The sequence below is a fragment of the Falco punctatus genome (assembly GCF_963210335.1).
Source record: "Falco punctatus genome assembly, chromosome: 4".
NCBI lineage: Eukaryota > Metazoa > Chordata > Aves > Falconiformes > Falconidae > Falco > Falco punctatus.
Genome location: NC_137583.1, coordinates 13277309 through 13293221, shown reverse-complemented (window position 1 = coordinate 13293221; position 15913 = coordinate 13277309). Strand labels below are relative to the sequence as shown.

Sequence of the window (15913 nt, the reverse complement as noted above, 5' to 3'; positions counted from 1 at the left end):
AGGAAAAAAAAAAAAATACCCTGGGTTTACTAAACAGCCTTTACTGGTGGAGCTCTCTAACACTGCAAGGACTGTTTAACCAAACTCACACCATAAAGACCAGTGCTCTTTATCAAGCTGAGATATGAAAATAAATCTGCTGCCTTCAGTGACCAGGAGAGACAAACCACCCCTGTACTCTGCAGTCACTTCTTTGCTGCCAATGCAAAGTAGGGGATAACAAAGGTCTGACACCGCTGCCTACCTGCTGCCTGCAGACAAAAGGTGTATAGAGACTGCACTCTGCATCAGCATCAGCAAATGGTGTTACTGAGCAAGTGTCTCATGCTGTTCCCATGCCCGTAATAAGGCACAAATCACTGCATCCGATTCCTTCTCAAACATTTAAGTGAAATACAGCAGAACAGTAAATCTCACCTTTCCAGATAAAACCCATTCCTCCATTTCCCAATAACGTGAACCATCCTGCATCATTTATTGCCTGCAATTTCCTTTCCCTGAAGTATTATAAAGCTTTCAGAAAACTATTCATTCATAAAAAAGGGAATGGAAAGTCATTTGTTCTAATCAACCTGCAGGAACTGAAGGAATCTTTTCAGTTGATTCCATTTTCATAACTGCACTGTTTTCCCTTGACATCAATAAAGGGACAAAAATAAACCTTTATATTCAATTATTGTCTTATACGCACCTATGCAATTGAACAGTTTGCCAAGAATGATGGCTCCTTAGTTAATTAAAAAGTCAGTGGCATGAGTCACCTGGTGCTAAACCCAAAGCATATTAAATCACAGCTGGCTTGATAATTTTTATATATAATTTATGCTGTTCAAAAATCTTAGATTGTGTAAAAATAATAACAGAAAGAATTACTCTAACAAGTGCCTTTTAATCCAAGATTTCCTAATGAAAACCATTTAGGAATAACTTATAGCTTTTATGTTAACTTGGATCTCAGGCATATGAGGCCAATTCATTCCCCACATAACTCAAGTGACTTTAGCTGGATCTGACCAGTTACTTTTGCATAGTGTTTGATACTGAAAAGCATTCACTGCACGGTGAAATTTTCACCCGAACCAGGCAAACCAGCAAGTTTATTCCAGACCACAACCATTCCCTGCTTGTACATGTCATTATGGGTGCACAGTCGTAAAAAAATCATGCTACAGATTATCCCATTTGATAGCTGCAAGCCTCCCTCCGACCTGCTTGCTGGTTTTGATCACTAACCTGATTTGTTTGTGGCAGTGACCTGAAACCTGAGCTGACATTAGCTCTGCAGGAAGTTTTTAATCCAAACATGATTTTGAGATAGATATGCACCACTGTACCTGTAAATCTTTCCATCCACCACGGAAAGTTTCAGAAGGCTAATATTTTTGCAAACCACAGCAGCTCGATATTTGCCCCACTGACATACCGGTGGCCTTTGCAAAACAGATATTGTGTCAGCAGTCGCCTATCAGGCCATGATCTAAAAAGGGACTTTAATCTTTGCAATACTAATGGTTATGGCTTTCTACTGTTGTTATTTATTTTTTTTTAAAAAGGCCACTGCTGACTGCAGAGGTGTAAGAGCGACTGCAATACCTCCTGGCCAACAGCAGAGAGAGCTCATAGAAGGAGAAAGTTAATCACAATCATGGATCATCACCATCCCCTGTAGGGGTAGGAGGCCAGGACGTGTATTCCTCTAAATTATTGCCTATTGGTTCCTGTTAGAGACACGAGGTATGAGATAAAGTAGTATAGTAACTGAGTAACAATGTAGGGCCAGCTCTGTAACAGCCTTTAGGCACCTAGTTGCTTCCGGGAATTAATTCACAATAGTTAACTTGTGTATTAATGGAGGTGCCTCCAAGAGCGATTCATAGTAACCTTACCCTCCCTGGGACATCCGCAACTCATGCCAAGCCCCAGCCAGGCACCACCCTGCATCACCCGCTTGGAGTCATCCCTTGAGGGAGGACAAAAAAACCCCAAACCACAAAAAAGTAGGTGCAACCACTTTTCTTCAATGAGGTACCTACAAGGTGGCCAATGTCCTGCTCTCACTGCAACAGCAACCAGGCGTGGAGAAAGCCCAATTTCACTTTCTTTTGCTATTTGTGCTGCCTGAATCCCTATCTTTCATCTTGCAGGAGAATGTCATAACCATGAGGCAGCAGGCTATTCTGGTCTGAGGAATGGAGGGCATTCACACCGTCTCTTATGGAAGCTGTTCTTCGCAGGCGTTATTGAAACATCAACAGAGGAAGAAAGTGTGCAAAAGAGAGAGTAACTCTCACCTAGTGTTTAGGGTATGCTCTTGGTTTTCAGGCAATTTTTCAATAAACTGCTGGGACAGCTATAAACCTGCTTGACGGGGCAGAGAGATATATAGATTTATAGATCCCTGCAGGATTAAGGTTTGAAATAGGAGCTTAACTGCTCCCTGTGGGGACTGGTACTGGAAATACCCCGAAACAGAACCCTGGGCACACGGGCTACCTTTACGTCAAAACCAGAGGGGACCTACAGACATTTGCCACCCCCAAGACCAAAAACTCATCCAGGATTGCGATATTTTGCAATCTACGTTTATCTTGCAACACAGAATTGTTTATTTTTCTGCCAGGTCTAATCTTCTTGCCTGCAGATCTACATTGATCCAGGTGTTAGTTCTACCCAGAGCTCGCCAGCCTGACCAGTTGATTGCACTCCATAAACCCTAACTGTCCCCAGGACAAGGTGATCGTCCTGTGGTTTGTCCTAATTACCCGCACGCAACGTGTGAACCGGCGCCTTTTCAGCCTCCTGCTTCGTAACTGCGTGGGAGTGCATTTTAAAAAGGGATTTCTCATTTGTCTTGACACCCCAAATTAATGGCCACGCTTGAAAACCTAATTACTGAGTGTAAATTCCGTTTCAGCCTTAGCTGGAGTGTGAAGATGGATCGCGATCTTTCCCTTAAGCCCACAAATCACAAATCCTCAAGGTCACTCTTGCTTTTGGGGTGGCCGTTTCATGGTACAGGTGCCAGGAGATGGACTACCACAGCTTTGTTGCAAGTCACCAGCTCTCACCAGTGGGGCACGGTACAGTACCTATCCAATGTCGGCACAAAGCTAGTAACAGCCCAGTTTTATTGTGTATCTCTTATCTAGTCTTTCCAAAAATCCCGATTGTGTTTCGAGGGCCAGCAGCTGTGGCTGGCAGGCACGTACCGTCAACCAGTACCATAGGAATTGACGCTAAGCAGCCACCTGGGACTGCAGTCCCAGCCCATGTCACGTTCAAGGGATGTCGGATTTATCCCCCTTTGCTGCCAACCATTGGTGTCCACCCAGCCATTCCCAATTACAGGAACTGTCTACAAAGGCTGCAAGGGTGGGGGGTACAGGCGATTCTGCTTGGCGAAGAAAAGCCAAGAAAATCAAGTTTGTTTAGTGAAAGGCATTGTCTTTTTCCTTAATGGGGTTGGAGTTTCATTTCCTTTAGTTATGTCCCACTGGGTGAGGTTAAAATGGCTCTTAAGGGAAATAGTCTGACAGAGATGCTGAAACAATATGTTGTCACCGCCCAGGTCAGAACCAGAGAATAATAGGTTATTTTTACTGTATCACTTAGTGGGGATGGTATCCGAGATCTATCTGATTCCCCCAAGGAAATATATTGTAAGAAAATGCTCTTACAACCACATAGTCCAAAAGAAGCGATCCAAGTCTGAGGCATAAGTCTGCCTCCCGGAGACACACGTCTGCCTTCCAGGAGCCACATCTGCCTGTGAGAGTACCCCCTCCAGGAAGCTTTGGATGGCCCCAGGAAGCTCTGGTTTCATCTGATGAACTTAATACGCATAAATAAAAAGCAGCAGTCAAGCCTGCCACTTACAGTGTGCTGCTAAGCTGAGCCCAGCCAAACAGCTCAAGCCTGACCCGAAAGCAAGGGCAGAAAGGATCCAGACTGGGCCAGGCTCAGGATCTGCTCTCATGTACACTGGTACAAACCCTAATTAATCGATGATGAAGATATTGATTGCCAAATGGATGCTGGTACAATGTGGACAAATAGAACAAGGGAGCAAGCACGGGCGCTTTGCACTTCTCAAGAATCTGCTCCCTAGTGCGGCCAGGAGCACTTCAAGGGCTCCCCTCCTTCTGCAGGAGGGTCACGCGTCTCTCCCTTGCACCTGGTGCACAAATTGCCTCATGTGAAACACCCCTGCAACAGCCCAAGCTCTCTGGCTGCCCCCCCCCGCCCCGTGACTGCTTAGTCTTTGGTGCACAGCTGAAAATACCAACAGATTAGCCATAAGCAGAGCGCTTTCGCAGCCAGCCCGGCCTGGGCCATCTACTGTGCTACCGCTATCGTATCTTTGCACGTACAGCCTGCACCTCAGATAACCCGTACCCTTTAAAAAATACTGGCATGGAAACATAATCCTTTGTAACATGCAAAAAATGAGGGGTAGGGGACGGGGGAGGTACTGGGCAGAGGGATCAGACGCCGAGATGCAGATGGGGCAAGGCCACCAGCGTGGACAGGACCTGTCGGCTGTCAGGACAGCACAACTCACGTTCCTGCTGAACCACTGGCTGCTTTGGACAGACAACCCAGGGATTACACATCTGAAAATACACCATTCGGTTTCTGCTTTGGGATTACAGTAATGATCTGCCCCAAGCTTCTTATAGCCACAGACAGGTGACCAACGCAGGGTGACACCTTCCAGAAGGAGCTCTGAGGACAAATCCACTGTGGATGCTACCTTACTTTATAACCCATAAAACCCAAGTCTTTAGAAGACTGGTTTTCCAAATGCTGATGGAAGCATGAAAATCAAAGTCTGCCTGTACACACAGATACGTATCTTGTAAATATTTACACATGCTAAAATGCATGCACCGTCTCGCATCAGAAACCACAGCAAAGAAGCTACTTCTTTTTTGGTCAACTCATAAACTTTGAATAGGGATTCACGGTACTGGATTGGCAACTAGAATCGAAACTAAACATTTGTTTTCTAGCTCCTTCTTCTGTTAGAAAATGAAAAGCAAAGGACAGACTTGGAATGTCTCTGACCTTGATGGGAATGCTGCCTGAGGAATGACTGTACGGCTGCACAGCTGATTTTACGGACTATTTCTGCAGCACGATGCGTACCGCCACTACGTTTGCCTTCAGGGACCCTTTTCTACTAAGTTCAGCCCGTGTAGACTGTACGTCCTGAGCTTCTCAGTGCTCTCTCCTCCTCTTCTGTCTCAATAGCTTTTGAAAGACATCTGTTTAGCACACCAGAATTATTTTTTCTAACCCCACTTAAGCTCACTGCCTCTTCAGACATTACCATCTCTTTTATTTTTCTGCCATTTTTTTCTTTTGTATCTTGGAAATCAAAGCCAACCTCCCTTGAAAAACAAAATCGAGCTTTCCTAGATCTGCCAATCTATTTGTGGGTTGGTTCTTTTTTAAATTATTATTATTTTACATTCATATTCATGAATATTTCAAAACTAGCTGCCCTGATTGCTGGATTAGAGCTGTTCTTCAAATAAGCAGCCTCCACTCTCATTGAGAGCAATGGAAAAGCTGCTATTGTTTTCAACAGTAGTAGGATCAGGTCCCAAATAAAACTGCATTTATTATGTTTGGCTCATTTCCTAGGATTACTTGGACCTTTGAAAGCTGTAATTCTTGATGTTGACAGCTTTCCCTCCACCCTGGAGCAGTGTGGTTAAGCCAATCAATACATGATTAAAATAAACAGCCCCTTGATCAAACTTATGGCTTTAGTGCAAGACTTTCTGATCTGCAGAAGAAAAAGCCTTTATGTTTGGCAGCCCTTGAGGCCACGCCAGTATCCAAAGAGCACCTGACTTCATTTACCATCCTTTAACTCATATCCAAGTTCTTTCTGCTTCATTGAACAAGATAACCATGTTTTCTAAAAACCCCATATTGCTCCCTTTATTGCACGCATTGCCTCTCTTCTTCTTAAAAATGCCTCTAAAAAATACCATTCTCTTTGTCTTTAAAGGACTCCTCTTTTTCTGATTATTTTTCCCCGGGTATGGGTAGTTACTTAAACATCTATCCATTTGTCCTTTCTTCTTTCTCAGTTTTCCCTCCAACTTTTGCCATCTCTCTTCTCACTTCTCCATCGCTTCCTGTTCTTTCACTGTGACACATTTTAGTCTTCTAAGACTGGCTGGAAAATCCACTACTGAAAATTTTCTGGAAGCAAAATGTACTCCTTTGCAAAGCTGAAGTCTATTCTAAAATGAAAGCCCAGGGCTTAATGCAGTTTCTTTTTCATCAGTTGTGGTCTGGACAAAAGGTATATTTTTTCCCGACGTGCTTTTCTCTCGCTGTTGTTTCCAGTCATGCTCTTTAAATGCTTCAAATACGCAGCGTGTCACAGCACAAAGCTGTTATAAAATCCTGCATCTTTGCTCAGATTTCAGCAGCAGAAAATCTGCATTCATGTAATACTCTAGATGCTCATTTTGTTCTACTTACTTATGTGCAAGAACAAAGCAGTTACAACTAAACCCAGAATGGGAGGATATTAAAAACTCCTTTCCCATTGTGTGGGGTGGAAAGGAGGAGAACGAATATACACAAACTCCAATGGGTTTCACAGGGAACATGACCCTGATTCTAAACACAGAGTTTTGCTGAAGTGAAGATGATGATTCCTAGCCTCTGAGGGATGGAGCCTGATTCCACAGGGAGATGGCCCAGGGCAGCCCTAGCCCCTGCAGTGGTCAGCAAGGAAGAGCATGGGATGCAGTGAAGCAGAGGACTGGCGCACTACTTATGACTCCATCCTACTGAAACCCTCTGCGGGCACAGTGTCTCCTATCCCAGTGAGAAATCAAGCGTCTTGCACCAGAGAGCCATGATCCTCCTGCACTGTCCCCTCCTCAAAGAAGAAAACCCAAGAGCAACTCTCGCAAAGAGGACCACAGGGAAGGAGAGCGTGAAAGCAAGGGTTGGCAGAGGCAGGGAGGATGAAGGGAAACTGCTCGTTCCTTGTACACTGTGGTGGTAACTGAGTGCAGGAGAGCATCCAGTTAACGCTTGGTTTCATTCATGTGAAGCCAACTACTGACCTAATTTAATGCCTTCAGGTGTGTCACCTAACAGCCTCCTGACTGTTAACAGGCTGGAAAGAAGCACCAGCTCCTCACCACCTTCCCTGCATACTCCCTCTGCTGTGCCAGCCCTCCCGCTGTGAAAGTGAAAAACATTAATTCACCAGGTGACACCCCCTCTCGAGGCCCCTAGCAAAATGCAGGAGTTTATCCAAGTGGCGTGGCAAGGTGATGGCTTTCCAAGTGAGATGGGCATTGTTGAAGAAGATTCAACGAGCTGTGCACATCCTTGACTCTTCAACCACCGTGTGTCCTGCAGTTACACAACTTTTGACCAAAGGAACAAGCATTTTCATTTTTTGTTTTCAATTCTGAAGGTCTGCTGTCAAGTGGATTGCAATTCTCTAGCAAGTCTTGGTGCCAGTTAAACTAATTGTACTGCAACAAATAAACCACATCAAAATCTATAAGGGATGCCCTTCATCCTACTATAAAAAAGGCAAAAACCTTAAAGCCCACAAAGCTTATGAACTTGAATAGTAGTGTGCACTGTGCCTATTGAATTCTTTGCATGTGATTAATAACGTATTGATTCTACGTGACACATCTGCAAGGCACTTACAAAGCATGTTAATGTCAGACAGTCAGACAGCAATCTCTGTGCTATGATATCCAAGCACCGTCCCAGTGCAGGGAAGAGAAACAATAAAGTAGTCATTTAGTGAAGCAAATGTGCAATAAAATGGATGAATTCATTATTTCAAAGTAATTTTTTCTTGGGGATAAATCATTCAAGCCTCACCTGTTTTTTCAATTCTAAATTTAGCCTTAAATTCACTGAGTTTACCAACGCTATCATAACTAGCTAAATTACTGTGCAATGCTAGATTGCTGTACTTTTTCAGTATGTTTTCCAACTAAGTCAAAACCAGACATATGAATAACAAGCAGAGCTTTCCATACCCACTAATGGCTTTGATCAGCTTTGTTATCAGGCTGCTGCCATACCTGCCCAGGCTACCTTCACACAAAGATGGAGTTGTGCTTTTACTGCCTCTACCCATTCATCTTAACTTAGTAACAGAGGACAGACTTCTACCCCACCTGTGGCAGCTGTTTAAATACGTTGTCCAGTACCCTATTCCCACAATTCTAGATCCTAACACCAAAGGTGGAAGGGAACAATCCTCTCTTCTTCTTTGTTCCCCTGCTCCACCTGCATAACACCTGGGTTTGTTTCTGGAATACATTAATGGAAGGAAGGGTTGTGCAACACAGCACCGCGGGTGGAAAACCGCCAGCCAGCTCGTACCAGGAAAACAGCTACTACACGCACGCGATCACCGGCATTAGCCCCGTTACAGGGCTATAAAGTCCGAGGTTACGGAGCCATGAGCTCTAAAACTTCATGATAAGTGAGCTACTTTTGATTTTAGTCTTGACCTCTCCTCCATGCTGGCAGTAATTATCAGCAAAATTATGATTCAATGATGGGAATGAGCTGTAGATTTTTAAGATGTGGAGAGAAGGTGGAGCAACCACCCATGCTGCCGAACTGAGGTACTGGGGTGGCTGCGATGCTGGACCAGGGCACCACTGCCCCCAGGCCTTCAGCCATGAGAGATTTCCTAAGCACCCTGAGCTTTAATTTACTGTTGTTGTTTTCTTTCCTTCATAAAAAAAAAAAAAAAAGGAACATAAATTTAAAGCATATGAGGTTTCACACAGGAAATGAAACTGAAACTCCCAATGCGGCAGAGCAAAACGGGGGGGGGGGGGGGCGCGGGGGGGGGTCTGCAGGGGATGTGCTAAAAGAAGAAGTGGCAAAGTCTATGAAGAAGCTCACAGAGCACGCAACTTTGCAAAACACATTGGTGAACTGTAAACTTTCACACACACACACACAAAAAAAGTGAAGCTGTTTAAACACTATGGTATTTATTTGCTTTCATGCAGCTGGTGCCAGGTGCTGGCTTGCACGGCTGGACACTGGCATGGTTTGTTTAATCCCAGAACAGCCTCGGCTCGGTCTCCAGCTGCAGCTCCATCCTCTGAGCTTCCACGGCCAGCCAGAGACACTTGGCAGGCTCCTGGAGGGCACTTCAGAAGGAGTACCGCTAGGTCCTACAGGCCTCTCAATGGGCATTATTTGATCAAAAATGACAAAGTTTTGATCGCTACCCCTCTCTTCATCTCTTTTGAAGGTCGAAGATGCAAGTAAAACCTTTGGTATTGACCACTAAACCAATGTGCCTTCCAATAACACATGATTCAGGCTGATTCCCAATCAGAAGTGTATTTTCAGTTCATTTTTGCCACGGACTTCTGCCATCAGCTTTCACAGATGGAAAGCTGTGCTTGTTTTTATGTCAAGAGATATGAAAACCAAATAGTGCCAGAACAAATACTTCACTTCTCCAAGGAAACTAACATATAAACCACTTCTGCATATCACAGTCTGCAAAGTGCAGAGCACACACCAAGCACAAACAAACCCTGGTCCTGCATGCTACTTGGACAAAAGCCCTGCCGAATTCACCCTGGAATTACTGCCTCTGAAGGGAATTCTGTAAGAGCAAGGCTGGCTCCAATACAAGAAACAAGCACCTGCAGTCCTACCTGTATACCAGTGTCAATCCCACAGGCTCAGGTACTTGCTCTTCCGTTGGCTTTTGCAGGTAAGCATACCCAAATACAGCGTGACAATACGTGAACAGCCTGAGTATTTTTCTCCATCTCTTATCTTTTCAAACGCCAGCTGATGGCTTTCATTGCAGGTTGCTTTTATAGTCTTAACTTGACTACTGTAAACTTCACCTACTCCTGTGCACCAGTTCAGAGATGCAGTTCATAAAGCTGAACAGTTGAGGATCTTCCTGAGCGCAATTTCATCTAAGTGAACATGCTTACACTAGACATTAATGTGGCACATTAACCTTTAATATCCAAACCTGTTTTCATCATGACTACAATTGTTTTTCATGTTTTCCCCCCACCACCACCTAATTACAAACAGGTGGGAAATTGTTTGCAGTTCGACCATAAATGATGGGTACATGACAAACAGCTGAGATAGCCATAAAAACACTCCATGTGTAAACTAATGGTAGAAAGTGAGAGAACTTCCTTTGGTGTAACCCAAAACTTTCATAAGGATTTTTGTAAGGAAGTGACATGTGTACAAGAGCTACATGAACTTCTGACAGTTTTGCAGAAGGAGAAACCTAGGTGATTCAAAGCCAGTCATACTGCCTCAAATGCCTCCTATGAGTATTATCTATTAAACGTGACTCGTAATCTATGGCTTTTGTACCTCCAACACTACTAAGCAACAGTGTCTTCTCCTACTACATTCCCTCTCTGTGGCACAACACATTTTTGACATTTGAAAGAGGAACCTTCTACATCATTTAAGGAGGATCTGTATGAGAACAGAGGATTAATGTGGTTACAGAAGAGGGAGGGCAGCAATCATTAGAAAAAATATATGACAGCAAGTCTGTCTTATTAAAACTTGTGTTTAGAATCCTGCCTTGCTTAAAAGGGACAACAAAGGCTTTTGGTTGCTCACATTTAGTCTTTCCTCAGTCCACTACAGTAGCCCCATTTGTAACTTCTACTTTTGACAGAGTCTGATGGGAAATAAGGTGTTTGCAGAAGCAATATACTTCTTGCTGATAAAATCATCCTGGCAGACTTGAAAGAGCAACCCTATAAAACTATTCACTTATTTCTTTTTCTTAGCAAGTGATTTTCTCCACCTTCCCCCAAACCCCCTCAAGGGCTAGATCATCACTGAAAACTCCGTAGACTGATATGGTGACTCTTGAGTGTAGTTTTCCTTCCTTTCAGCACGATTACAATAACACTATTTGGACAAAGGGCATTTTTTGGCTAGCATATGAGCCAACCCATGAAAATTTGCTACCCTACAGAGCTCGCAGATGCCCCTCCGCACATCCAAAGCTCTTTGGCAGACAGCTGCAGGGCTGGGACGGCGTTTAGCTGAGGAGCAGATGCTCTGTGCAGCGTTAACTCCCTCACGTGGTTACAGCCACATGAGGAAACCAGCACGTCATGGCAGAGTGAGGGCAGTTGGTGACTTGCTAAATCCTAAATACCCCAAACTTCTCTTCAAGGCTGCCTGAGAATGGGATTTGTAGCTGAAAGGGAAAAGAAGGTGATCTTTACTTTTTAAATACTCATTACCCTGATGTAATTATGCATCAAACTCTTCAACTGGTAACTTCAACTGGCACTTTGTGAAGATGTGAAGAGATCTCAAGTGAAATCCTGGTAAAAACTTCAACTCATTTCAGAAGTACCCAAATTTCACCTACTGATCTCATCTGAGGTTACCACTTAGATCTAGATTTTAATCCCACACGACTAAAACCACTGTAACTTCATTGACCTTCAGGAGGTTGTTCCTATTGCTTGCTGGTATCAATGAGAGTGTCTCCAACAGGGAGTGAGGCGTTAACGTGCACAGCATCACAGCTGAATAAGAACGGGAACTGGGTATTAAACAGAACTATTAAATAATTTAGGTTAGAAGGGACTTTTGGAGGTCACATAGCTCAGACTCTTACTCAAAGAAGGGCCAACATCAAAATCAGACTGAGTTGTTGATGGCCTTATCTGGTCAAGCGCTGAAAACCTCCAAGAGTGGAAACTGTACAATCTCTGTGCAAGCCATCCTACTGCTTCACTCCTCCCAGGGTGAGCATTTTTTTCCTTATAACCCATCTGAATTTCCCTATCAGACAAAGAAAGAAGACGAGGAGGATTAACACAAAATGACAAGACAATAACTGAGTGGGAGGCTCAGTCTTCCTGTTCTGATGCTGCACGCACACAATACAAGCAGTTGGAAAGAAAAAGATGCAGAGGGTGTGTGTGGTGAGTGACAAATGGGTAAGCTCCAGGTTAAGAACAAAATAAGCAAAAGTCCCTGGTGGCAGCATATCAGATGATACTCATTTTATTGTCAGAGTAAAAACACATTCCTTTAAGAAAACCAAACAAACCCCCCTACTGAATGTTCCAGTGCATGCCAGGCAATTATTGCTTTCCACAATGTGTCCTGTGACTCACTGTGCCACAATAAATTGGCATATGGTGCTCATTCAGGGTATGTAACTCACACATTTGCAATAGCTCTAAAGAGCTAATAGTTACTTGGGCTGTAGTTAATTTTGGGGGTTTTTAATTTCCCCATGGCAATGCAATAAATGTCATGCTTATTATTGTATTATTATTTAAAAAAAAAAAAAGTTTTTAGTGGCAGGCAAGTGTCATTAATGCCTGAAATCTCTTGTATGCTAGGGAAATCAATTCAGACAACCGCTGGCATGCAAAAGCACATAAATAATTAGTAAATACTACCTGTGGTCTTCTGGGTCCAGATTTGCCTGATGCCAAGAGCAATCAACTCCTTTTTGGCTGCAAAGGATAGGAGGGCACTCAATACCTTGCAGAAGGCACTCAGTACCTGGCAAAAATCAAGCTTTCTGTGTGCCAGCACCCCATGAAAGAGTAAACCCTGAAGTGCGTATGACAGAAATGGTTCTTTTCTCTTACAAGGGAAGGCAACCTCCTAGAGAGACACAGAGCCAGCTCTCCATAAGGTGCCAAATACTCTCCCTGCCTGGGAAAGGTGCACTTTCTATGATTACCCCACTTAAAAAACAGCTCTAACTCTCTTAGTGAAGGAGACAAGAGTAACAAAGCATCTGTCTTTCAGTGAGTCTGCCCAAGAGCAGGAGTAGACTAGACTGGACAACCAGTTTTTATCGTTAATAAGACATCAGAGATGGTTAAAAGCAAGGATCGAGCAGCAGCAGAAGAAAATGTACGCAATTACATGAAAACTCTTCTCCCGTAATCAAGATGACTCCAATAAGCCCTGGCTACACTAGGGCTTGTAAGTACCACCAAGAGAACATGGCTTCAGAGGGCTAATGGAAGTCTCTATCATACCAAGATGATTTCATGGGGGAGAACATCCTATAGAGACAAGGTCTACCTAACACTTGTACACATTTGACACAAGTCCACTGACTCCAGTGCTATTCATTAGCAAAAGTGGATCAGTAAGATAGAAGTGGACAACCGGGATTTTGCCCACGTAGGGACTCAGAGCTACAGCATCAGTGCCATGGGTTTCAAGGCCAGCAGGACCAATTCCTGAAAAGAGGGATCTGACTTTGACACTGCTCACACGACAAAGAAATAGCAATGCTACTGGAATCAACAAAGCTACCACAGAGTAAATAATTTGAGAATTAGATCCTGAATTTGTATGTCTTTGCAGTTAATTTCACAGGTATTAAACAACACTAACGTCTCACAATGTGACTTGGAAGGAAAAACATAAACAAACATCTCAGCCTACAGCTCTATTGCTCCCTGATCCCCGAGGAGGCAACTGTTCCCTCGGTGGTGTTCTGTATGGGCCAAATACAATGATTGCCAATACAAATATTTTGTTCCTGGGTTTTTGCTTTATGAAATGTAAATTTGGACTGCGTGGCCTCAGGTGTTTTCTTCACTGCTTAAAACAACAGGTTCCAAACGGTGATCAGGGAATATGGTCACGACCGTAGCATGAACAGCAATGGTGAATCACACCCCACTCTGCCTATTTCCTCACCTTGCATCTCCTGAACTGTTTAATTGTGTGGAAGACAGTTGAAATTGTGCCTGAACCAAGACTGCCAGGGTCCGATCTGCACTCGTTTCTCTGTAAATTCTCTGCTAGCGCTCACAAACTATTCTTCATCTCCTCAGAAATATCCTTGATGTAATAACACGTTTCTTACATCTTGCTTACCTACCTTCCTCTAGTAACATACTCGAGAAAGTGCTAAAGTACGTAAAAATTAAGTAGAGCTCAGAGCTTTTTGCAATAAAAAGTCATGATCATCTATGTAGAAATGTCTAAGCCTTCCCTTTCACCCAAGCAGACAAACCCAGCATTTCGGTAATAATCACCTTCTCCTCCACCCGCCCTCCAGAGAAGGAAATGCTGCCTTCGCCCAGATCCCATACCCTCGTTCTCTTGTTGGTTAATTGGCGACAGTGTTAGCTAGATTTTCATTATAGGCTATTATTTGTATCTGCTGTTTTCATGAAGCAGCTGTAATAAACAGGCAAGATTTATGTTCCTTTTTAAATCGGTTTAAGTAATTAGCGTTGTTAAATTTAGACTCTGAAAGAACCTAGTGATTTCTCTGTTTTTTAAAAATAAATACAGACGCTACAAAGTGATCTACCACCACCAGCCAGAATGGGCCAGAACAGTATGCACACCACATACTATCCAAAATGTCTTTTACATGAGGAAATAATCCAAGTTCTCCAAATAATCTTATAAAAGTAAATGATGGTTGTGCTGAATTGTTTTAACAACTATGTTGTGTGCTAATCCTCTCCAACCTAAATTCAGACAGGACTTTTTTATTCCTATTCTGGTCTATACAGGTTCAAATGGGCACCCTGGATCCAGACCACATTGGTAAGCTCAATGGGAAGTAGGACCAGAATGGAGTCCCAGACCCAGATCAGAATTTTGCAGCTGACTTCCTAGTTTGACAATTTATACTGCATCCAACTATTTATTATACAAGCCCTGACCCATGTCAGGCATTCAAATACCAAACTGGGAGCTTGTGGTCTGCTCTCATCTCTGCATCATTTACTTTTTCACTCATTCCCCCTCAATCACAGCTTGCTGTACCGACAGTCCCGATGCTTATTTAAAATAAGTGAACACGATGCCCTCTCTAACCCCATTTGGCCATTTCACAGCTACTGCTGCATTTGAGAGCCTGATCCAACAAACCTGCTTCATGACAGCACCAAAAAAAAAAAAAATATCTTCTGAAGAGCTTTTTACTCATAGGGGTTTTTTGTTTGTTTGGTCAGTTTGGTGATTGATCAGCCTTACAATATTTTTCTCTGTGCAGGTGCCACCATCCCAGCGGTCCAGGTTTCCTCAGTGCAATGAGAAAGACAAGATGAAATAGCAGGGGCCATGACAGAGCTTAGCTTTAACGGTTCTAGAAGAGGGGACTGATGTTCAGCAGACATTCAGCTGACTACAAACCCCGAAGAGGTGAGGAAAAGATGATGTGCTGTGGGAAAGATCACATTGTGCCACGCATGGAAGAGATACAGCAACAAGATACTAATTGTATAACGAGAAAAGGAACAAAATGAAGACAAGGAGAAGGCTAAACCTGACAGTTTTTACATTATGGACTTTTCTAACTAAAGGAAGGAAAAGTCAGGGAAGTTATGCAAACAAGAATGATGGAGCTGGGAAAGGAGTTTGGAGTAATGTGCAGAGAACAGAACAGGTATCAAAATATAAAAGTGTAAGTACTTCTTTGTTCTACATATGATACAACAGTAACAATTCCTATGTAAATGAAAAAACCCAAGAGCATTCCAATAAATACATAGGCATACTAACTTAAATCATTCCTGAGTGAAATAAGTAAGTGGCATGCAATGGGATGGAGATTTAGTGCTAAGAAGTATAAAACCCTACATCTCCAGAGAGCAGTGACATTGCCTGAGGAGCAGCTAGCTGAAAGCTGTGAATCCAAGAAAGAACTAAAGGTGACTGCAGGTAAGATTAGCCAAGTAGTAGAGTTTCTCTTTGTGATGCTACTGAGCAATGCGGGACAAGGGTCAAGGCTAAGCTATTTCTGGATGTGTACATATGAAGGGATGATACGGAAACCTGAAGTGCAACACTATGTCAAAACAACCACAGTGGATACAGTATGAGCTGTTCAAGTCTCCACAAATTAGAAAGGAGA

The 15913-nt window shown here is 43.3% G+C and overlaps 1 protein-coding gene and 1 long non-coding RNA gene across 15 annotated transcripts in view; one reads left to right on the top strand and one right to left on the bottom strand.

The window, feature by feature from the left end:
• Positions 1–15566, top strand: LOC308063141. Its single transcript, XR_013927854.1, has 2 exons — positions 1–9760; positions 15053–15566. It is a non-coding gene; the product is annotated as an uncharacterized lncRNA (long non-coding RNA).
• Positions 1–15913, bottom strand: part of SLC6A6 (solute carrier family 6 member 6) — a 121291-nt gene that overhangs the window by 33544 nt on the left and 71834 nt on the right. For 5 of the 14 annotated variants that reach the window (XM_080385634.1, XM_080385642.1, XM_080385641.1 and 2 more), the window contains one exon: positions 12471–12527. The exons of the other annotated variants lie outside the window; for them this stretch is intronic. In XM_080385634.1, the coding sequence (XP_080241760.1) occupies positions 12471–12527 (57 nt within the window). The remainder of the gene's footprint in view (positions 1–12470; positions 12528–15913) is intronic. 14 annotated transcript variants of the gene reach the window in all.